Here is a 24,728-nt window from a genome sequence, read left to right as displayed (position 1 = left end):
CATTTCCACTTCTGTTAACTGTAGTCGTTATTGGTTTCTGACCACCTTGGTGGTCTGAGTGTGCTGACCACAACTACATTTATCCCTTGTTTCAAATGTGCTATACAATTGTGAGTTGATCACAGAAAACATGGATTAATGTCTGAGAAAGGGGGCCATAGAGTACTCAGTCCTCTTGTCATGTAATAAACCATTTATGGTAGAAGAGTTACAAACTTGGCACCAGTTGAGCCAAAATCAAACATTATTGCCAATGTTATCTTGCTGCCATTTAAATTGTGTTGGTAACAATTTTACATTTTAAAATATTGCTAAATAAAAGTATATTTTAATTTATAAATAAAGCCAGGCCTTGTTACTGTTGTCCAGCATTTTTGATGATTTTAGTAAGTTTACTGTATAGGGTTTTATCTGCCATGTGTATTGACAACTCTGTGGTCATTCAATCACCTGCTAATTCCAGTGAGTGTTGCAGACAAACCTCATGCCATTGAGAATCCCACCAAGCCGAGTTGTCAGGATGTCCACCCAACCATGTGGCAAAGTGGCAGCCCAGAGTAACCAATGTACAGAAGTGGCATTAATCACAAAATTTTTTGAATTCACAGAGGGGTGCACGCCAATGGCCAGTGATCAGAAAACTCTGGCATTCACAGGGGATGACAGTGTTATCATTGACAAGACAGACCTCTCTGGAGATACAGTAAGTACCTTTTAATGCCATATTGAGGATAATTCAGAAAACTTTTCACAGAAAATTAAAAAAAAATGAATAGCAATTATTTTTCAAATGGAGGTTTATTTTGCAAATGAGCTTTAGCTTTGCACTGAGAAGGAGGTTCAGGTGCTCTTGTAGTGTACAGTTGTGCTTGAAAGTTTGTGAACGCTTTAGAATTTTCTATATTTCTGCATAAATATGACCTAAAACATCATCAGATTTCACTCAAGTCCTAAAAGTAGATAAAGAGAAACCAGTTAAACAAATGAGACAAAAATATTATACATGGTCATTTATTTATTGAGGAAAATGATCAAATATTACATATTTGTGAGTGGCAAAAGTATGTGAACCTCTAGGATTAGCAGTTAGTTTGAAGGTGAAATCAGAGTCAGGTGTTTTAAATCAATGGGATGACAATCAGGTGTGAGTGGGCACCCTGTGTTATTTAAAGAGCAGGGATCTATCAAAGTCTGCTCTTCACAACACGTGTTTGTGGAAGTGTATCATGGCATGAACAAAGGAGATTTCTGAGGACCTCAGAAAAAGAGTTGTTGATGCTCTTCAGGCTGGAAAAGGTTACAAAAACATCTCTAAAGAGTTTGGACTCCACCAATCCACGATCAGACAAATTGTGTACAAATGGAGGAAATTCAAGACCATTGTTACCCTCCCCAGGAATGGTCGACCAACAAAGATCACTCCAATAGCAAGGCGTGTAATAGTCGGCGAGGTCACAAAGGACCCCAGGGTAACTTCTAAGCAACTGAAGGCCTCTCTCACATTGGCTAAGGTTCATGTTCATGAGTCCACCATCAGGAGAACACTGAACAACAATGGTGTGCATGACAGGGCTGCAAGGAGAAAGCCACTGCTCTCCAAAAAAAACATTGCTGCTCATCTGCAGTTTGTTAAAGATCACGTGGACAAACCAGAAGGCTATTGGAAGAATGTTTTGTGGATGGATGAGACCAAAATAGAACTTTTTGGTTTAAATGAAAAGCGTTATGTTTGGAGAAAGGAAAACACTGCATTCCAGCATAAGAACCTTATCCCATCTGTGAAACATGGTGGTGGTAGTATCATGGTTTGGGCCTGTTTTGCTGTATCTGGGCCAGGACGGCTTGCCTTCATTGATGGAACAATGAATTCTGAATTATATCAGAGAATTCTAAAGGAAAATGTCAGGACATCTGTCCATGAACTGAATCTCAAGAGATAGTGGGTCATGCAGCAAGATAACGACCCTAAACGCACAAGTCGTTCTACCAAAGAATGGTTAAAGAAGAATAAAGTTAATGTTTTGGAATGGCCAAGTCAAAGTCCTGACCTTAATCCAATTGAAATGTTGTGGAAGGGCCTGAAGCGAGCAGTTAATGTGAGGAAACCCACCAACATCCCAGAGTTGAAGCTGTTCTGTACGGAGGAATGGGCTAAAATTCTTCTAAGCCGTTGTGCAGGAATGATCAAAAGTTACCAGAAACGTTTAGTTGCAGTTATTGCTGCAAAGGGGTCACACCAGATACTGAAAGCAAAGGGTCACATACTTTTGCCACTCACAAATATGTAATATTCGATCATTTTCCTTAATAAATAAATGACCAAGTATAATATTTTTGTCTCATTTGTTTAACTGGTTTCTCTTTATCTACTTTAGGACTTGAGTGAAAATCTGATGATGTTTTAGGTCATATTTATGCAGAAATATAGAAAATTCTAAAGGGTTCACAAACACAACTGTATTTCATGGGTCAGGTTTGAAAGCTCAGGGATTACTGTGCTTGGCAAACATTACCAAAGTTCTTCATTTGGGAGTTGGCAGAAGAATATTTAAGAATGTTAACAAAGCCAGCATGCATTGTTCTTCATGTTACTGGGACTGAACCAGAATCGAAGGTAAGAAACAAAACAGAAGACCACCCGGATATCCTCCATATCAACAGATTCAGTTCCATGGTTTAAGTTATCTGTGAATCGCTGCTGGCATGAAAGTATTAAATGGATAACTTCAGAAATAAACAAACTGGCACAATCCATGTGCAGCACACACCAGGGTTTGCCATTGTGTCCGACGTCATTTTCGCTGCCCTGATGTGTCAAGTACGCTATAAATCAACCCTTAGCTGCTAGCGTTATCGCTGTCCCCAATCATTGCAGCATTATTGCAGTGTTGTAAAAATTACTCTTAATTGTGCTTAATATTGGCCCCACAGCAGCAAACTGTAGTGATGGTGGCAGTCCTTCAGAGAAGCTGTTGAGTGTTTCCCATGTGAAAACATTGAAGAATGAAAAAGCCGTTGAGTAGCCACAATATTTTTTAAGAAATAAATGTAAAAGTGTGTTTAAACAGTGTGTGCAAAATATTTTTCATTGCTCCATGTCTCTTAAGGGTTAAGCTAAAGCGTCAGAATTCCGTTTATTTGAGAGAGAGAGAACAAGTATAATTATTATTAATTAATCTTGGTAATGTCTTATTGTGCTTAAAGTTTATTATAGGTATGCATGCAAATGAAAAATAACTGATACATAGGGTTTGCTACTATCAGTGGATTCAGGCATCTGCAGTCAGTCTTGGCACTTATCAACTGTAGATACTGAGGTTTTAACTTTATTGCAATATGTTTTGTATGTGGATTAAGAGTGTCATCTTAAACGTAGCTGGATTACATATAGAGGTTGGTTGGGAGCATATGCTGATAGCACATTTCCGCACCCACCACACGCCAAACTACCCGGATTGGGACAGAGTGCAGCAGGTGACAGCTCTGCACCACACTGGAACAGTTTGGAGATTTTTACAGTGGCTGGAGTGCTAATCCTGCCACCAACCCCCAAGTTTTCCCTGCAAGGTGGAGGATCCGCTTACAGGGCTGGATGCACATTAACATCATACCCAGGACAAGTATATATTGGGAGGGCATCAAAAATGTGCCTTACCCTCAAGTGGTATTATTTAACATGCTGGTCCTTCTTATTCTGAACTGTATGTTTGCATTGTGCCTTCATTTATCTTTCCATATGAGCCTTAGTTGCGGCATGCCCCCCAACCTAACCTGACCTGAATTAAAATAAACACAACACCTTCGCTGTACTTGGTGCACGTGACAATACGTCTGCTATTGCATTGGCCTGCTTGGCATTATCCTGGACTCAGAGGGTGGCTACATGGGTACTGTCTGAACAGACAACTGGATCCATCGGTCCGATTGGAATCCCAGTGCTATTTAGTGCATTGACTGATAGAAACTGAGGGGATGGGCCTGTGGTGTTGATAAAACAAGGCAGGGTGTATGTGACAGCTGATGCATTTCATTATCTGTGAAATAAATAATCTTCTAAAAATAAAATCAAAAACCTTACTTGGCTTCTACAGGAAACACAGGCACTGCAAAGGCCTGAACTTCACAGTAAAATTACAAAGCTGGAGGAGGAACTCCGACTTCAGAGAAACATCAATGAGATTCTGAGAAAAGAAAACGCTGCTTTAAAGGATTATTTGAGAAGCATAGATTCAAAAAAATGTAAGTCTCCTACATGGATTAAAAACAAGTGATGGGCACAGTTCAGATCTAATGAAACATGTGGTTCATGCTTTCTTTTATGTAGCTGCAAATCCAAACATGGATTCTGCTAATCACAGCCAGTGTGCTACCCAGTTACCTTCTACCCCGAAAGAAGCCACCAGGAAAAGTAATGTAAGGACAAGCTACGATGCTGAATTCGCTAAAGCTCTCAAGATCTTCTATCAAAGCATGAACCGAGTGCGTGGACAGCTTCACAGCTTACTGCACCACCGACTAAATGTATGTTGTATGTGGATTTTTTGACATTTACTTTCATGTTCAGCATGTTGCTTCTATTTTAAAACCATCTTGTCAGTAAAGGGATTATACAGTGTAGCTGCTTCACTCTCATGTCTAAAGAGTAATGTATTTGAACAATTCTCAGGTTATACTTTACATTCTGACCAGAATTTTGAGATAAATACCCACCAAGTAGATGAACTATTGATTAAATAACTTGAAAGTGGCAAATACAGGATGGTGGAGTGGTGGACACACTACTTCACAGCTCTTGTAGGTTGCGTTCAAATCCCAGCCTGATCATCATCTGTTTGGAGTTCTCCCCCACATACCATTCAGTGGGCCTTGCCATTCACCTGGTGCTGCTGGGAGAGACCATATCATCCCACAGGCCCTCTAACTGGATTAGGGAAATAGAGAGAAGGATGGATGACAGAATGTCTCACCAAAACCAGCTTATTATATAATGATGAAAAATGTGCTGCTCTATTAATGTTTTATTAACGACAGCCATTGAATAATTTCTTGGTAAATAAGGAGGAAGACGATGGATTCCAAAACCTTCAGAGGTACAGCGAGGAGCACAGGAAGAAGATGAAAGAATTTGGAGACCAGCTTGATGCTTGCCTCAACAAACTAAAGCAGGATGTAGCAGCCATAGTGAAAAAAAAGCGTGAAGAATCTGGAGTGTGATAACTTCTTATGACCCACTAACCATAAACGATAAAAGGGGAACAATCAGCAAATTATTAACGTTTTTTTTTGTTTTTATAGGTTCACGTTTCAGTTGTATGAGATTAGGGTAAATTTATGTTCATATATCAGTGAAGCTCCCAAGTATTTTATATTGATAAAATCCTCTGCGGAGAATTTGTTTCCATTGAATTGGCTTCATAGACTAAATTAAATACAAATCAATCTGGAACATCTCATTAAATTCAGATTTGTATCTGTATTTATCAAATGCTTGAGAGTAGGAAAATTGCCCCAAGTGGTTAAAAATGTCGAGTGATGCAAATTTGGTTGTACTCTTAAAATTAGGAGCATTTATGAAAGTACCCCAAACTTCACCAGGAGTTAGGAAAGCTTGAGTTTTCTAGGAGCTAATAGAAGATGGCATTTAGACATCGATCAGCACATACATTTCAAGAAACGTGAAATGGTTTAGAAACGCTGGACAACAATGAACTTGTAAAAAGATGTCGATCTGACAGAGATGGAATAGTATTGGTAACAAATTTTGTACATCACATGAGTACTACATCTATGTGAAGAAGCCTTGCAGTCAACTGAAATGAAAATGTTGGTAATGTTACATGTTTTGGGCACAGAAACAATGCACCATTGCTTGGGTATGTCACAAACAATTTCTCGAATTTTGAAACAAACTTTGAACACCCTTACAATATGTGAGTTAATACACTGATTTATAAATTTCACCACCACTCCATATGAGGAAATGTTAAAACAGACTGCATTTATGCAAATCACTGGCTTTCTTGGAGTTGTTGGTATGATTGATGGCACACAAAGGTCACTGGAACGAAGCACAAGGGGCATCACAGTACCAACACAGAGGTGGTCTGTATTATATAGCTAGCATATTACTCTGAAGATAGGCAGGGCTGGATGGTTGACTGGCACCAAAGTGTCTCAGAGGTTAAAAATAAATAAATAAATAAATAATAATATTTGCATTTATATAGTGCTTTTCTCACAACTCAAAGCGCTCAGCAATTGCAGGTTAAGGGCCTTGCTCAAGGGCCCAACAGAGCAGAGTCCCTTTTTGGCAATTGCCAGTGGAGATCCTTACACTGACTTCAGCATTCCATAACCTCCTTGAACTTTCATGTTATACTTTACAAGCTCAGGAAGGTTAAAAAAAAAAAAAGCACGTGGAGATTCCCAGGGCATTAGATAAATAAAGCATCACAAAAGATATGGGGAGAGGTGCACAATACACGACACTAAAAGACGATCTGGAATGCTGGCAGGGTAAACACGACTTCAGAAACAGAGCCAAAATGACTGTGGCTAGTTGGTGTTCTGTGGCTGTAACAGTGTAAAAAACTGATTCTTCTAAGAGTACGGCTGTGGATCATTTAGTGTTAAATGTTTCCATTATCCGCCTACACCTTCATTTGGTGTGTGTGCCTCAGTGTTCGTTATCTCATTATTTTTCATACTGCAGTGAAGTGGCAACAGTTAAGTGCAGTTCAGCACAATATCCTACCTTAATATATTTTCCTCCTTTCTTTCCTACTACTTTGAACATTATTATTATTATTATTATGAAGTTTGCAGCAAATCCTTACAGTTAGTATCAAAAAATTATGAAACATTGACTTGGGGTGCCATAAAAACATAATGTCATTAATTCCCAAATGTGAACTCTTATTCCTCACTGGAGTGGGGTAGGATGCTTTCTAACTACTTTTATGATGTACTCTGAGGTAGGATAACATTTTTAAACCTAGTCAGACTTTAACTGCAATTCCTAGGAGCAATTCTGACAGACACTTTTTTTTTTTTTAAATAAACAAGACATTGACATTCCGTTCCCACCAATTCGAAAAGCAAAAAGCAGCACAGGATTCAATGTAAAATAACCACTTAAAGATAATGGGGTATCTCAAGCATCACCAGATCTTCAGTATGATTAATTTATTACTTAATTAAGAACATTAAAGTCTGCCATATTCTAAACAATTCCTTGTAAAGTGAATTTGTGTTTTCTAATTTATATTTTCTGCACTGTGTTGTGGTAGGTGGGTTAGGATTCTTGCATTTCAAGCAAAATAAGATGATATACTAGCAATGTGATATATCTTACCACAATAGTTTATCAGGTAGTGAAATCCTTTTGGTAGATAGATACTTTATTAATCCCAAAGGGAAAATTGTTTTGGCCGTTACTCCACATAGCACTCTTAGATGGTTAGGGATTATCAAAACTATCTGAAAGCTGCTGGGGGAGGGGAGTTGGTGATTTTAGCCACCTCATCTGCTGAGTTTTCAGACATGAACTTCACAGTTCAGTGTCTGCTATAACATCTCAGATGAGGTTTGAAATACTTTCATATTGTTCTCTTATTGCATGACCCAGGTGCCCTTCAGCTTCTGCTCATAGAAGGACTTTGAGATATTTTCAGAAGAATTCATGCATCGTTATCCAGATCCTGATGCAGTGAATCATCTGTAAACCATGACACAACTACAGCACTACTGCTTAACTGTGGCTATCAGCTTCTTACTATGAATACAGCAAGTATTTACTTTTCTATAACAATAAAAGGAGCTATCAAGTTCTATTGTTGCAATATTTGTCCACAGAAAATTATTCTAAAACGTCTACAGGTAATAAAGAGGTATTCTGGCAAATCTGCATTGTGTATTCATGTTGTATTGGAAAACAGTCATTTCTACTTTACTGCTTTGCCAGCAATACCTATTTTCTGAAGCTGTTATGAACACTGATCTTAGCAGTATGGAGAGATCCCTGCCCATTAGAGAACATTCTAGGGGGTTCTTTTCAGCTTCATGGATTACTGTATGATTTGCTCTTGGACAAATTTACAGCATTATAGCTGCTCGCAGGAAGATTTACTACTGTTTCAAGGTTTCCACATATGTCTAATATAACCCTGTGAGAGGGTAAAATACTTAGAAATGGTTTTGTGATTTTACTCAACCTGGCAGACGTCAGTAATATTTATCCATAGGTTTTAAGCAGTTTCCTTAGATCATGTTCTGGTGGGCTTCTAGAAACCGTTTGTGGACAACTTCACTCTGATGGCAAGTCAGAAACAAATTTATAATAGATTGGAATGGTCAAAAATCATACCAGTCTGTTTTCCAAAATATTCAAGCAGCTGAGCCCTCGTACCTATAATTGGATTGAGTCCACATCAAGAACTATGACTGATGCTTTCACTTACACCACCACCAAGTGTGAAGCAGTTTATACTGTATATTGCTATTGACATCACATAATTGCATAATTCTATTAACAAAAAATACTATTACAATAGATACAGGTATACAGAGCTATTTGTTAAATTCCATCATGCCCCAACCATTACTGAATTTGCTGTTTATATCAATTAGGTCAATTCCTGCCTCTAATGGTAACAAAATGCACTATTGGTCAAAACTGGGATTTACTCAACTGTAGCATTTGTACCTTGTTTCTCTCTCTGTAACACTTAACACTACAATTACCAAAGCCTATGAAAAAATGTGTAATCCTGGCCCACCTTAAATCCCTTCGCACCATTCAGTCAGTGTCTTTTGTGTTGTAAATAATAAGAATAATAGTAAGATTAAAAGCAGCTCACATTTCAAAATGGAGGCATCTGTGAATGAACCAGCAACCTTTTGATTACCATTCAACAGTTCTTAACCACTGTGCCACCAAAGCGGTCATATTAAAAGCATGTCAGTGTCACACCCTAACATTCTTTTTTTCTGCAGTTATATTCTTGAATAAAAGTGCACTTGTTTTGTTGTATTTGTACCTTTTGTGAAAGTGTTTATTTGATATTTGGACTTCAGACTTCACACATTATACACTGCATGTCTACATTTTGTCAATTATTAGTAAAACATGAAAATCCATTTGTTTTACCAATGTGTTTACATAGATTGTTGTAGACATGGAAAACACACATGAAGTGCATGTATTCTAAATAACAATATATTATTTACCCTATACAACTCTAGGCAACTCACTCAGGTAAACAGACTTGAGCCGAGAAAACTTTCTGCCCTTCCTGCAGCAGTGGGGGAATGGGATAGCAGGCTGCTTGCTGCTTGTGCTTATCGACAAATTAACAAAACAAAAAACGCTGATGGAGAGGTGCAAAGGGATTTAAAGGGCTGGCATTATGAGTTTTTTTGTAGGCTTTCGTAATTCTATTGTTAAATTCTTTACTTTACATTTACTATTTAGATATGGTGTACAAAGCAGCAAGTACACTTCATTGCATGCAAAGAAGCTACTGTGTAAAGTCAACATTACACCAGTATTAGTGAGATAAGAAGACATAAAACAATGAGTGTATTTACATGTTATTTATTAACCTGGTTAGCCACAGAAATCAAGTTTCTAAAATGGCAGTGTGAAACCAGGTTAATACACACAGGTTTCTCTGCAAGTGACCTAGTCAGTTACACTTAACTGGGTTACACTTAAGGTTTTGTAATCTGCGCATATTTGATGTACTCTGTTCACCTTTGAAGTAAAACATTGAAGTAAAACACCCGTGCTACTGGGATAATAATATAAGGCAAGAAGCAAAAGTACCGGTGCACCACTTGTTTGCAGGGATCAAATCGAACAGCCAAGCAGAAGATATACTGTAACAGAAAAATATTAACAAAGAGCCAGTTTAGGTTTCATCCAGCAATTGGCTATTGATATGTTGAAACAGTGCGATCAGATGATGCAGTGGCCAGTCTTCATACTGCAAATCATCAGTGGCCCAGGTTGAGAATGTAAAAAGGGGCTGAACAGTATTTACTACAGAGAATGTGAAGGACTAAATAATTTATAAAACACAAGAAAATGTGTTGTTTTTTTTTTGCCCAGTATAGTTAACACTATTTTTCCCAAAGGAGAATTCAAGAAATGTACTTACCCATGTAAAACGGAGGTTTCTCTCTTATCTGGGTTACTCGCCTTATGCCCGTTTCATATGTGCGTGTAAATGCACTGAATCTTGTTTTATATTAGAAAAAAAGGCAGACCTTTAGCATGGATATGAATATGGAGGCAAAAACATTCTCATGCTCAGCTGAATGAAGACAGCAAATTGAACAACTGAACAGGCATGTGGAAAAAATGGAGAGAAGTTATGCTTTGGAACAGTGAGAGGAAAAGCTTCAGAAGTCATCCTTGGTTGCCTCATCTACCACAACAGAGATATCCAATATCAGAATTTCCTTTCTCATGTTAAGGTCACCCCATATTATCACATTCAGTGTGACTGAAAGGCCTGATTTTTCCTCTACTGTGTTATGGTTAAATGTTTGTACTGTTATGCTGTTTGGTAACAGGCTTACATAGTTTTGTTCTGTTCAAATATCTGTTGACTCACAAAATTAACTTATGCATCAGAGCAGAATGGAAGTTTGGTAACAGTTTCATTAAAAAACCACCATATAAGAGAAGTTGAACATCAGAGAAGAAACATCCCTTTAACACAAATGAACTAACTTTGATTCTGTTACATATTTTTGACAGACTCAGACAAAGAAAACAATACTACACAAATCTGTAAGTAGGACTGCTATAGACATCACAGACTATTTTTTCCTCCTTTACATAATTTATTTTAAAAGATACAGTTAAATTGACTAGAGTGCCAATAGACTTGACTAAAATAAAAATTTGCTTCTTATAACAGGTAGCCTATTAACCACCTATTTACAGGAGTATTACAACTAAGATTTCTATATTGTTAAGATGTAAATATATCAAAACTGAGTCTCATGCAAAAAGATCTATGCAGTTTAAAACTCATCAGATGTAAACTTGGTTACCATGTGTCATAAAAATCCATAAAGATACTAATCCTCAAGAAGACATGTACAGTATATTAAAGAAATATTTATCCTAACCCCCCACAATCACCCCAATTTAAAACTCAATAAGAACAGCAATACATCAAGTTATTTGATATACTGATCATGTTCAGAATATCAATTTTACAAGGTTCTAGAACCAATGTAAAGGTTTTATCCACAATTTTTAAATTAAAAAAATAAAAACTAGATCCAGAAGCTTAACCAAGAAGAAAAAAAAGGGCATCCATAGTTAGAATCACTCTTTAGTATGAAATTTTGTGAAACTGCTGTCTATGTAAACAATTACACATTTTTTTTAACTGAAAAGAAAACCAAAAGCACACACAATATGAATAATTAATTTTGTAGGCATGAAATCAGTAACTGTATCTTAGGCATCTAGCATTTGGTCTTTACCTTGTTTTTAAATATGTAAAATGTTACATTTATATCCTTGTCAGTAAATTAAAAACAACAAAATAAATCTCTTCAGGTAATATTGAAACTGCATTAAATTTCATAGAATTTTATTACTTAGTTAATTCAAAAACATGCACCATTATAAGACAGTTTGGTGTACAAGTACTAGGAGTGATTTAAATTATTTAACAAACAAAGGCAGCTTCAAAATTGACAAGACAAAAAAAAAAACAACAACATGGACAAGCTTGGTACTTAAGTGCTGTTTATATCATACCATTAGATAAACTGTTGCTTATAAAGGAGGGGAAGCGGACTCTGCATATATTGTTACACCTCTGGCTTGGTAATGACAGAAAACTGAACGCCATGCTTGTTCAGGCGTTCAATTAAGCTCGTCTTGTAGAAGGCTGCTCCAGGAGTATACACTCCACCCCTACATTGAATAAAGATGTGATTAGTTAAGAAGACCCACAATTTGTTTATTTTTCAACTTTATGTATATATCAAGATTGAAAGTTTTTCATACAGATTTGTATCAGAATTATAATACATTAAAAAAAATTACCATCTAATGAAGAATAGTTTTCAATGGAAAGTATTAATCACAGGCCATTAAAACTACACATTGGTATACTGCCAAACCTAATACAGCAGTGGTTCATCAATAGCAATTTCGCAGGCTTCTTTACAACCACACCAAGGTTAACGTGTCAACTCTTTAAAACAGGTTAGGTCCACTACCACAACTATGAAATTTTTAAAAAACTAATTTCTGTATAAGCATGTTTTGTAATATTATACATACTTACTTTTTCGGTATAGAATGTGGCTCATTCAGTAATGTTATTGCAGCTTGAACCATGGCTATTGGAGTAGCAATGTAGCCTGCTTCTACAAAATTCAACAAGATAAATCAACAGAGAGAGAGAAAAATTATATTTTGAAATAGTGACTAAAATATATGTCATAGACTACAATGCTTGTTACAGACCTATACATTTATTAAAATTCCCCTTTGTGTTGATCTACGGGCTGAAATCAAGGCAAATGGGCCATATTTGAGGGGTTTGGGACACCTTGTTTGCCTAAATGTGCGCAGCCTTTAACAGGAATTTCTCAATCAAGCCATTCTGAGTGGTTGCACAATGCAGAGATAACTACAGTCTAGTTACATCAACAAAAGCGGACACTCCAATAAGTATTACTTGAAATGCCAAACTCTCTCTCTGAAAGGCTAGCACACAAATGATTTTGGTAATTGCATACAAAGTTTGGCATTTAACTTGAGACCTCTCTTTCCAGTCTCTGGTATAGATCCTCTGAGAAATTTACAGCACAGTCTTGTACATTGATTAACATTAAAAATAGTAATATTACCTGGTCCTTTCACTTGAGTAACTATTTTCATATTGGGTTTGTCTTGATTTGGATCTTTGTCTTTACTATATCCTTCACCAAAAAATGTCATACTAAATGATGAGCCTTCCATCTGAAAAAAGATAATGTATGATTAAATACAGCAAACAAAGGGTATTCTATTCCATACATGGGTTATATTTTCAAGTGAATCACCAGCATATTACAGTGTTAAATCACCTAAATTGTTGATTTTAACTGCCCATAGACTACATTATAACGAAACAATTTATGGTGACTCACCAATAAACATTTCCAATCCTAGAACTTGAATGAATGTTATAGTTAAATAAGAACACAAAATGGCAGAAACAGACCATGCAACATTGTCTAGGTTGATCAGCAGTGATTTTGATGACTCTAAGATATCACATGATTAGCCCGATTTATCTATTTCCAAACTAGTTCATTCCAACTCAGGGTCACAGTGGCTACAGCAAAAAAAGTCAAGAACCAATCCTGAATAGAATGCTAGGTCATCACTGTGAGCATATATTATATGAAAAACATTCAGGAAGTAGGATAAAAAATAGACGCGAACACTGGGATAGGATTAAAAAAAAAAAAAACCCCTGTGAGCACCATGTCAGTCATCCAAATTTAAAATTATCTGTAAATTGTATTAATTTGTAATTCTGTACAGAATTTTTGAATGGTAGATCCAAATTTTGCCTTTAGCCAAGTGAAAAACAAACATTTGCAGCAAACCCATTTCTTTGCTTAAACCAGTAACTCAGTCTTTAAAATACTATCTCACAAATGTCTACCCCTGGCAGTCTGTGGACTGGCCACTTGTAATGTACCTTACCATTATTTTTCCTGCTTGTTCATAAACCACTATTACTACTACTGAAATGTGTCCAGCTTTACTTAAATCCAGGCTTACTTTCTAGCAGAAAACTGAATGTCACATGGAAAGATAATACATGAAAAATGTTTCTCACCTGCTCTCTAGTGGGACCTTCTTTTGTGAAATAACCAAAAGAGAACCATTTTGGGTACTGTGAATTAAAAGGAAAAAACTGAGAATGTGGCCTTTAATATTGTAAAAAGTAGCCTTTTATTCAAATTTTCGACTGTTCACTAAATGACTTATTTATAAAAGAGGTTGTCCATTATGTTGTCCCCCCCCCCCCCCCCCCCATATAGCAGATGTCATGCATTCCAGGCAATTTTCACAACAAATACGCATAGTACTTCAGACTGTGTCTATACACCTCACAATCTGTTGCTAATGTACTTTTACGAGGTTGGATAGCAGTAAAGGGCCTGCGAGAAGGATTCCTCTTTCCCCATATGATGTCGTCAGCCTTTATTTTTATTATTTGGTTTATTGTTCTTTTTTTCCTTTTTAAAAAACACACATTACCTTCATCAAAAGATTTCTTCCAAAGCTGAATTTGACAAACATCCAAAACAGCAAGCCTGCAAACATTAGCTTGATAACAGAGCAGATTCCACCAACAGCTGCAAATGCTCCATACTGAACCTGTGGGACAAAACAGTTATATTAGGCCTACAACAATTTTCCTTTCCTCTTTTGGTATGAAACCCTATGCCAATGTTTGATCAATGCAGTCCAAAACAAACACAAATGAAAAAGCACTCTGCCAACTGCACATAACTTCCAAGCTGAAAATGGTCTTAAAAAAAAAAAACAAAACAAAAAAAACACACTATAAAGTTAAGGATTAATCAAAATAATTATAGAAAATATATGTTATATATTTATTTAAAAAAGGAAAATATTGGTTAATGTTATTCAAAATAAAAATAAAATTAATATTTTTTCAGTGGTAAGCTACAGCAAGGAGCTTGCATAGACATTGAGCCTCCAGCCTTAAAATGTTATGGCGTAGATTTAAGGACACAAGTTGAATGAAAGACAGGACTAGAAATTTGGTCCTTTACTGAACACAGTTCTTTCTAGTATATGATTGAAAGAGTGCCATAGCCATTCCTTGCTGCATCTGACTAAAGCAACCAATCTTGACATCTTTAGAATGTGGTAGGAAGCAAGACTACCTGGAGAAAACATGGAATCTCAGCAAAATCACTGAACTGAGAAGGACCTAATTCGGAGACTGTTGGGCAACAAATTAACAGTGCTCACAGCAGTGCCATCATTTCACAAAAAATGCTTAACATTACGTCCTGCCACTGTAAGTTTGGAAAAGTGAGAATCATATTCTGACCACAAAACCATTTTCTACATCACGCTTTTGCTTTCTGGCAAACCCCAGATATGTTTTCACATGGTTCATTTTGAGTAATGCCTTCTTTTGTGCCATACTCCTGTATAGGATAGTGTGTTACACAGAAGCTCGTTAGGGTCAAATGGTACAACTTTCCTCAAATTCAATGGTTCCCAACTTTTTCTATGCCCCGCAACCATAGATTCATTTATGTTTGCACCCCCTACAAAAGTAATTACAGTAGACCCCCGCAAAGTCGTGGTTCAGAGTTCGCAGCCTCAGTCATTCGCGGATTTTTCCTTAGAACCTAACTAATAATTGTTAGCGGAAACCACAAATATCCTCCACAATTTTTATGGCTTTTTTAGTGGCAATACTGTACTGTAGAGAGAACCATGGCTTGGGATGGTGAAAGTAGCTAATAGAATTTGAAACTGCAACTCCTGGTGAGGGTGCTGGGACTGTTGAGGTCAAAGGGTTTAAGCACGGCTTTTGAAAAAGGGGGCCAGTGACGAAAAGCAAAAAAAAGTTTTTGTAATTTGCGTTTCAACTTCCTGTCTGTCTGCCTTCTGTTGGATACCTGTAGTTATTAATTTTGTCCTGGATCGTTTTGTGCGTGTGGATTGTCTGCCGTTTGCCTGTGTACAAGAGGACTGTAAGTGGACTCATGGCCATCCTGCAAAGAAAGGTGCGCTCCTGAAACCATCTTCACCAATTCAGAAACTACCGGTAGGACTATCTTTACATTCCCATTCAACGTGCGGATCTCTGGCCTATCTATTTTCATCATAACATTTGATCTGTTGCCGTTTTTCATGAACTTTTTCATGATTTACTGTGTGTGCTTTGTTTGTGCTTTGTTGTATTTAATGTGTAATCGCTGTAAGGGGAACAGGGGTGGTATAATTGGTTGTTTTTATTTAATTTGTTTTCACTATGTTCTTCATTTGCTGTTTGATTACCGGTTTGCTTTGTTTTTGTCTTTGTTTGTGATTGCGCACTGGTCAGGTCAAGGCTGGGTGGAATCTCCACCATAAAAATAAATAAATCACCGTCTTCTTAACGGTGTGAATCTTAGTGGCACTGGACCACTACAACGTTATCCATTTCTCCTTGCTGCTGATTGACTGTGATACATCTCCAGCTGAGTGTTCTTGTTCCTGTCCCTGTCCTTTTTAGCGGATTGCTTTGTTTCTCTCTCCTCCCCCAGACATTCTCTGCTCCCGTTGGGGGTTGTGCTCCCCTATGATTTTTGTCTATTGTTTAAATCAACTAACTGCATACTGATCTCATTTCTCTTCTGAAAGGGACAGGTTTGTTTGAAGTGTTTAAATAAAGTTCCTGTCTCTACAATCTGTGTTTCTGTGATCCAAGAATGACACCCTGCGGCAAGCCGCACTATGACTAGCCTGCCAGCCTCAGCACTTACCTCTGTGTGCTTGCATGCAGCCACTTAAAGCGCAATTGGCTCAGTGATTTACATAAATGGCGTCAGTTGCACTTTGTACACATTGTTCCAGTAGTTTTTTTAAATACTTTTTACAGTTCATTAGCAGTGTGTAAAATGATCAGTGTTGCAGTAATTGTGATGCTCTTTACATGGAAAAAAAGTGTTCCATTAAAATTTCACTTTTTCTTTGTTAATTGTAACGTTTACTTAAAGTGCAGCAACAATGTATTTGGCATCCAGGGATGCAATAATCCCAAGTATGTGGCAGTTTAAGGGATAAAACCCCAAGATGCCGACGAAACAAGCTGCACCGTCTAAGGCTTCTGGCAATGAAAACACACTTGCATGAACTACAGTACATGTACCGGGAATATCTGTATTTTAAATTCTAGAACTGCGGGACACAGCAGTACAGTATACAGGTTTACCTTTACATTCTTTCATTTTTAGGTAATGTATTAAGCGGAGTTTGAAATTAAATTAAAGTGTTTTGGGGGCATATTTAAGGTTTAAACTATGAAAATAGGCATTTTTTTTAACCACATCCAAAATTCGCGGTTTTTCACAATTCGCGGGTGCTCAAGGAACATAACCCCCGCGAATTTTGGGGGTGTACTGTACCACAATTGAAGATGAAGTCAAAAATCTAATTTTTAAACCACATACAACGCTGTGAGTGAACAAATCAAATTAAAAAAAAAAAGTTTTATAAATAAAATCTGTGTATAAAATTTAAATATAAACTAAGCAATTTGCCTTTATAAATCTCCTCTTGTAAATGTGTTTCCTCGTGTGGAAGAAAAACCAAAGCAACAGTGCCGATGCACAGCTAAGCAACTGAAACACTGTCAACGAGTTTTGTCCCCCAATAACACCTGCACTGCAGTTCAAAAATAGATGTACCACACAGTTAAAATTGCTGAGCTACTGCCAGGATTGCCAGTAGTAGAAATAGGCTGAATGTATGCAGCACGTGTTGCATCCAATTCAGTTTACCTTAGTCCCCTATGGCAAAAATGTCAATTAAAATTCTCAAAATCATTGACATTTCATGATTAGGGCCCGCACAGAAATCCATACTAGATCTCTACAGATCTTTGCATGGTCCAAATTCCTTTCTCTTTATATATAAAAAAAGATTCACCTTAACAAATCTTAAGCCCACAGCCAAGAGCCTGCAAGAATGCACATTTCTGTGTCTCAATCACATCTGACAACTGCACATGCAATGCTGGATTGTTTTCATATCACAGAACAGAAGCCCTAACTAATAAATGATCTACAAATGATGGCACATTGCAAGACAACAACTGGACCACGATAAAGTCAGACAACACACATCACTTAATTATGGTGAATTGAAAACAGTCTCAAATGTAACATCCTCGTTGTCACAGCCCCTGGGGGTACAGGAAACCCAGATTGGGAACCCCTGCTCTAGTTTCAGCTACCAAACTGTGGTCCATCTGTGGCCATTCACACAGTAACCTTTGCTTGCACAGATTGTTTGGATGTCTTCATTTTCAAAGCTTCAAGAATACAACAGCACCTTAACTCTGTTTAAACAGTGCACTATTTAAATAGAGGAACTCTGTTGTAAAGCAACCGCGTTTTATGATTGTGCTGTGCAAAGTTCATCAATTTTACACACTGTGATTCCAAAGTGTTTCACACTTAACTTCAGGAAAAACTCAGGTACAATAACATGCAAGTTGTAAGCTGGTCAGGATTATGTACAGCTTGTAAATTGCTCTAAAAACAGTCAAAAATGGACAATTGAGGAGGAATTTTATATATAACCAAACACACACACACTTTAAGTCTCTGAAATGTGCTAGTCAACAAAACCTTTAAAATCTCAAAATCTTTAATGTTGTAAATTGCCTTGGATAAAGGCATCATTCAAATAAGCAATGATAATAATAATAATAATATTGGGTCTATGGATCTTCTTACTCTTGAATATGCTATCCACAATTGTCCATGAGTAAAGCATTTGTGCATTAGATCAATTCCTGCTTTTCCTAGCGACTTGGCTTTTGTTGCTCATTGTAAAACAATTTTACAGGAAAATGTACTCTTTTGAATTGAAATTGGTAATCAGTAGGAATAATGTGAGGTTTGAGGATATATTATTATTATTATTAGATATTTACAGCTTTCATTTCTTTATGACATTCACTGAAGTACAGTATTTTGTTTCCATGTTTTTCATCAATTGTATGTAGTCTCCCTTTAAAGTCAGCAGATGTGAATGTATATGCAAAGCAGTGCTTGAAGTGGATATACACAAGTGCCGGTATCCTAGGTGTTATACTGATATATTAACGTGAAGAGCAAGGTGCGCCGATTAAAGATTAAAATGCCACTGTCTAAGACAATTTCTGTTACTGGACTCAAGCCTGGTTGAACTGGTGCCCACTACAAACGGGAGCTACAATAAAGTATTGCAGCAAACGTAGGTAACTACAAAATAAGAAGACAGACAGCCATGTTACTATACTGTTTAACTCTGTTCATTCATTTATAATTATGAACAATTAAACCATCCAAGCAAATGCAGTTAAGTTATTCTTTAATAATAGTTAAAATATGTTCATCTATTATATGTCTATAGCAGTAACACATTTCTTTCAAATATATAAGAACAGTAATAGATATAAAAATAACACGGTTATGAAATTTGGAGCATTTTTTTTTTACATCATTTAAATGGCAGATATTAGTTTTGTAACAATGACTTATACTCAAAATAGAGATAATAGAATGTAAACCCATATATGTTAGTAGACTACATTAAAGACATGTTTAACAGCACTTTACAATACAAAATTTACAAAAAAAGGAGCACAAATAGGCTTTTGGTGGCTCATTACTTTTCATACACGACACTTTAATTTTAGTAATGTGAAAATGTGTGTTAGTGGTGTAGGTCTATGACTAACTATTGTTCAGTTTTCTTAAACTTGATATTTTTGAAAAGTACAGTATACCCAAAATAATAGTATCCAATAATCAGCATTTGAAAAATATCTGTTAATACAAAATGACCAATACTAGCATAAAATCAGTATCAATATTAACCTATGAAAGGAGAAAGGAACTGAAATAATTCCACATCTAGCTACTAATATTAGTTTAAACACAGAAAATCATTAAAAATATATAAATAACTAAGAACTTAAAAGTAACTGACTTATTATACAACAGAAATACAAATTGTACACGATGGGCATGAAGATAACAGGCTTGCCTTGATTGTTTGTGTATATCTGGGGCTGAAAGATCTGTAGCTTTGAGCCACTGAAGCATCCCAACACCCAACCCCTCGGTCTTTTTAAATCTGTCCTATGGTTTGTAGCAGTTAGGGCAGCTGAGCCTTTCCAGTGATATTATTTAGTTCAATCACCTTTTAGCTGAAGTTTGATAAAAAGTTGTTTTTCACAATTATAATCTGCAGAGAATATTGTTCAATCAATTCAGTTTTCTTCCCCTTCCATTTATTTACAGATAAGTGGCCTTCTTGCATTCTAAGTGGCCTTCTTGCATTCTACCATTTAACCTACCTAAAACAGCATAAGATGATGCTGCAATGTGAGCTTTTGGAACATGTGCGCCCTACCTGGTGTTACTCACTCATTTGCACTGGGCATCAGAGTGGCTGTCATACAAATAAGGGAGGAAAATGTACAAAATACACAAGTTTAAGCCACCACACTCAAGGTAACATTGAAACAGTAATATAATTCCTAGTTGAAGTCACACAGAATGCAGACAGTTGTATCTTAAAACCGAGAAACAAATTCGCCAATGCGAATTCAATAGTCTCGACAAATTTCTCTGAAGAATAAAGCAAGCCATATCTCAACAAAATTGGTCCATGGAGGGCCCAAGTTGTTTCATGCAGATGGGCAGATTATATGCATTATATGCGAACACACCTAAAAACAACTAAACCTAGCTTTCATATAATGCCCTTCCATGATTTGACTACTGGAAAGAAAAAAAAAATCTTAGGTGCTCTGCATTTTATGAGGGCAAAAAGACGACAAAGAAACATAACATTGTTTTTTAAAATTACTTATCAAGAACTGATAACACATCAGAATGCAACATCACGTTTGATTTTCCATTGGGAGACTACATTCTTTTGATAAACACTATCATTACAAACCACTACAACTAAAATAATCTTTCATTGTCATAACTTGCCTCATGAAACTTTACTACATAACCTATGTCACTGTTCCTGCTTATCTGTCAGTAATCAATGCATGTTCCTTCCAGTATTGCTTTTTCATTTTTTACTCTATATTCTAGTAGACCTTTTACAGCGTATAACACAGAGGAATACATTTATGTACCTGCACAATAAGAAAAAAACTATACTGTTAAGCTCTGCTGGGCAGTTTATTTTGACAGGTAGGTAAAGTTTCACAAGACTACTGTATATGCTTTCTCCCATTCCACTATGTCACTCTCTATAAGGAGCTGACAGGCTCTTCAGCTTCTTAACCCGTCTCCTATATGTAAAAAAAAGATTATTTTCCAGCAAACTAAAATAGTTATCATTTTAGTTGTAAGTTAATTTGAAATTACATAATAAAATTGTGGGGGGGGGGGAATTGTGTTGTGAATTGCCTGAAACATCCATTAAATTCTAAGTACACCTTGCCACAATACCTCTGAAAAGGCTGGATGTTTAATGATTACATCCATCAATCCATGGACAAGCCCATTCCAGCAGGCATCAAGCATGAAGCAAAAACAATCCCTGGAAGGGGCATCAGCTCATTGCAAAGTGAATACAAACAAACGCATACACTGGTGTCATTTTAGCATCACCAAATCCCCAAACATTCCTGTCTTTGGAAAAAAACAGGAGCACATTGAGGAAACACACCAGGAAAACATGCAAACTCGAGGCAGGGAACACCAGGGATGTGACTCCCTGAGAGGCAGCATCTCTACCGCTCCACCTTCAGGTCTCCCTCACATGTGTAATTATTAAAAGTATTCATTATTTAAATTAACAATTTACCTGTAAAATATAATATACATACTTGAATGCATTTCATCAAGAAAGTGATAAAAGTATACTGCTCAAAAGAATTAAAGGAACACTTTTTAATCAGAGTATAGCATAAAGTCAATGAAACTTATGGGATATTAATCTGGTCAGTTAAGTAGCAGAGGGGGTTGTTAATCAGTTTCAGCTGCTGTGGTGTTAATGAAATTAACAACAGATGCACTAGAGGGGCAACAATGAGATGACCCCCAAAACAGGAATGGTTTAACAGGTGGAGGCCACTGACATTTTTCCCTCCTCATCTTTTCTGACTGTTTCTTCACTAGTTTTGCATTTGGCTACAGTCAGTGTCACTACTGGTAGCATGAGGTGATACCTGGACCCTACAGAGGTTGCACAGGTAGTCCAACTTCTCCAGGATGGCACATCAATACGTGTCATTGCCAGAAGGTTTGCTGTGTCTCCCTGCACAGTCTCAAGGGCATGGAGGAGATTCTAGGAGACAAGCAGTTACTCTAGGAGAGCTGGAGAGGGCCATAGAAGGTCCATAACCCATCAGCAGGACCAGTATCTGCTCCTTTGGGCAAGGAGGAACAGGATGAGCACTGCCAGAGCCCTACAAAATGACCTCCAGCAGGCCACTGGTGTGAATGTCTCTGACCAAACAATCAGAAACAGACTTCATGAGGGTTGCCTGAGGGCCCAAATGTCTACTGCCCTGTGCTCACTGCACAGCACCGGGGAGCTCAATTGGCATTTGCCATAGAATACCAGAATTGGCAGGTCCACCACTGGCGTCCTGTGCTTTTCACAGATGAGAGCAGGTTCACCCTGAGTATATGTGAAAGGCGTGAAAGGGTCAGGAGAAGCCGTGGAGAATATTATGCTGCCTGTAACATCGTTTAGCATGACTGGTTTGGTGGTGGGTCAGTGATGATCTTGGAGGCATATCCATGGAGCGACTCACAGACCTCTACAGGCTAGACAACGGCATCTTGACTGCCATTAGGTATCAGGATGAAATCCTTGGACCCATTGTCAGACCCTACGCTGGTGCAGTAGGTCCTGGTTTCCTCTAATGCACGACAATGCCCGGCCTCATGTGGCAAGAGTATGCAGGCAGTACCTGGAGGATGAAGGAATTGAAACAATTGAATGGCCTTCACGATCCCCTGACTTAAACCCAATAGAACATCTGTGGGACATTATGTTTCGGTCCATTAGGCGCCGCCAGGTTGCTCCTCAGACTGTACAACAGCTCAGGGATGCCCTCATACAGATCTGGGAGGAAATGCCACAAGACACCATCCGTCATCTCATTAGGAGCATGCCCGGCGTTGTCAAGCATGCATACAAGCTCGTGGGGGCCACACAAGATACTGAAAAGCATTTTGAGTAGCAGAAATTAAGTTTTTGAAAAAATGGACTAGCCTGCCACATCTTCATTTCACTCTGATTTTAGGGTGTCTACACAATTGAGCCCTCTGTAGGCAGAAAACTTTTATTTCCATTAAAAGACTTGGCATCCTTTTGTTCCTAAAACATTGCCCTGTCGTTATTTGTATAGATATCCAACTTCATATTGAGATCTGATGTATCTAATGTGTTTCTTTAAAGTGTTCCTTTAATTTTTGTGAGCAGTGTATAAATCTAAGGATTGTAAATGTGCAGAGAGCTGGATTATCATACATTAAACGTGTTCTGTGTGGCGATTGTTGCTTGCCGCTGCTGTCAGTTCAGGAGTAAGCCCTCAGAAGTGACGGTCTTTAATGATGAAATAAACTAGAGATTAAAGTGGACATTTTGAGATTAAAGCCAAAATTTCCATTTACATTCCAATACTGTTGTGAAGGTACAAAAGACAGCACAGAACATGGTATGAGAGACCTTTAAAATGAAGTGACACATTACGTTGGGGAATATGTGACGCTTGAATACGCATTCTGAGCGTGAAGTACAAATCATCTCTAAGAATGCCAGTAATCAACTGCAAAAAACAGCACTTGTTAACCATTGAGTTTTATATCTTTAAGCTTTACTGAAACCCCCCACTTTTTGCAATGCGATTACTGGTACATCTCTTTTTTCCTATCAAGAACACCACCCAGTCTTCAGTTATCCATCCACCAGTACCGTGCATGCAAGTTAGCATACACATATACATAAAAATACACATAATAAAAAATTAAAATAAAAAAAACAACAAAAAACTCACACCTCGATCTAGGGTTGGTAAAAAGCCCGATGACAAAAAAACTGTAATTTCAGCCCCTGCATTTCAAAACTTTACAGTAATATATGGTAGTTAGGCCAACACAGGTCTTTTTTTTAACCTTCCCTTTACCAGCAAAATATTAGAAATATAAAAGCTAATCAAACGTAGCTAAAAACAGAGACATAGTAAAATATATCATTCTTCACAGTGTCAAATTGCAAGAGTACCAATGATCTCACCATGAAATCATACAGGATTGTTTCAACACTGACCACTGTTAAAATATTATATTATATTATATATTTAAATATATATATATATTTAAATATATATTTATATATATATATATATATATATATATATATATATATATAGCTCAAAAAAATTAAAGGAACACTTTGAAAACACATCAGATCTCAATGGGAAAAAGAAATTCTCCTGGATATCTATACTGATAAAGACTGTGTAATGTGTTAGGAACGAAAGGATGCCACATCGTTTGATGGAAATGAAAATGATCAACCTACAGAGCCCTGAATTCAAAGACGCCCCAAAAATCAGAGTGAAAAAATTATGTGGCAGGCTAGTCCATTTTGCCAAAATTTAATTGCAGCAACTCAAAATTGTACGCAGCACTTTGTATGGCCCCTGTGTTCTTGTATACATGCCTGACAACATCGGTGCATGCTTCTAATGAGATGACAGATGGTGTTGTGGGGGATCTCCTCCCAGATCTGGACCAGGGCATCGCTGAGCTCCAAGACAGTCTGAGGTGCAACCTGGTGGCATTGGATGTCCCAGAGGTGTTCTATTGGATTTAGGTCAGGAAAGTGTGGTGGCCAGTCAATGGTATCAATTCCTTCATCCTCCAGGAACTGCCTGCATACTCTCACCACATGAGGCCAGGAATTG

The 24,728-nt window shown here is 37.3% G+C and overlaps 2 protein-coding genes across 3 annotated transcripts in view; one reads left to right on the top strand and one right to left on the bottom strand.

Moving 5' to 3' along the window:
• Positions 1–7,209, top strand: part of kif28 (kinesin family member 28) — an 81,433-nt gene extending 74,224 nt beyond the window's left edge. The window contains exons 20-23 of the mRNA XM_039748811.1: positions 609–703; positions 4,092–4,239; positions 4,325–4,521; positions 5,059–7,209. Coding sequence (XP_039604745.1) covers positions 609–703; positions 4,092–4,239; positions 4,325–4,521; positions 5,059–5,214 — 596 coding nt within the window. The 3' untranslated portion in view covers positions 5,215–7,209. The remainder of the gene's footprint in view (positions 1–608; positions 704–4,091; positions 4,240–4,324; positions 4,522–5,058) is intronic.
• Positions 7,210–10,837: 3,628 nt separating this feature from the next.
• LOC120526011 (saccharopine dehydrogenase-like oxidoreductase) overlaps positions 10,838–24,728 on the bottom strand; it is a 54,820-nt gene continuing 40,929 nt past the window's right edge. For both annotated transcript variants that reach the window (XM_039748815.1, XM_039748814.1), the window contains exons 8-12: positions 14,297–14,416; positions 13,872–13,928; positions 12,889–13,000; positions 12,321–12,402; positions 10,838–11,944 (exon numbers count right to left, since the gene is read on the bottom strand). In XM_039748815.1, coding sequence (XP_039604749.1) covers positions 11,839–11,944; positions 12,321–12,402; positions 12,889–13,000; positions 13,872–13,928; positions 14,297–14,416 — 477 coding nt within the window. In that variant the 3' untranslated portion in view covers positions 10,838–11,838. The remainder of the gene's footprint in view (positions 11,945–12,320; positions 12,403–12,888; positions 13,001–13,871; positions 13,929–14,296; positions 14,417–24,728) is intronic.

The sequence above is a fragment of the Polypterus senegalus genome, chromosome 3 (assembly GCF_016835505.1).
Source record: "Polypterus senegalus isolate Bchr_013 chromosome 3, ASM1683550v1, whole genome shotgun sequence".
NCBI classification, from domain to species: domain Eukaryota; kingdom Metazoa; phylum Chordata; class Cladistia; order Polypteriformes; family Polypteridae; genus Polypterus; species Polypterus senegalus.
Note: the sequence above shows the minus strand (reverse complement) of the source record. Positions and strands in the feature narration are given on the sequence as shown.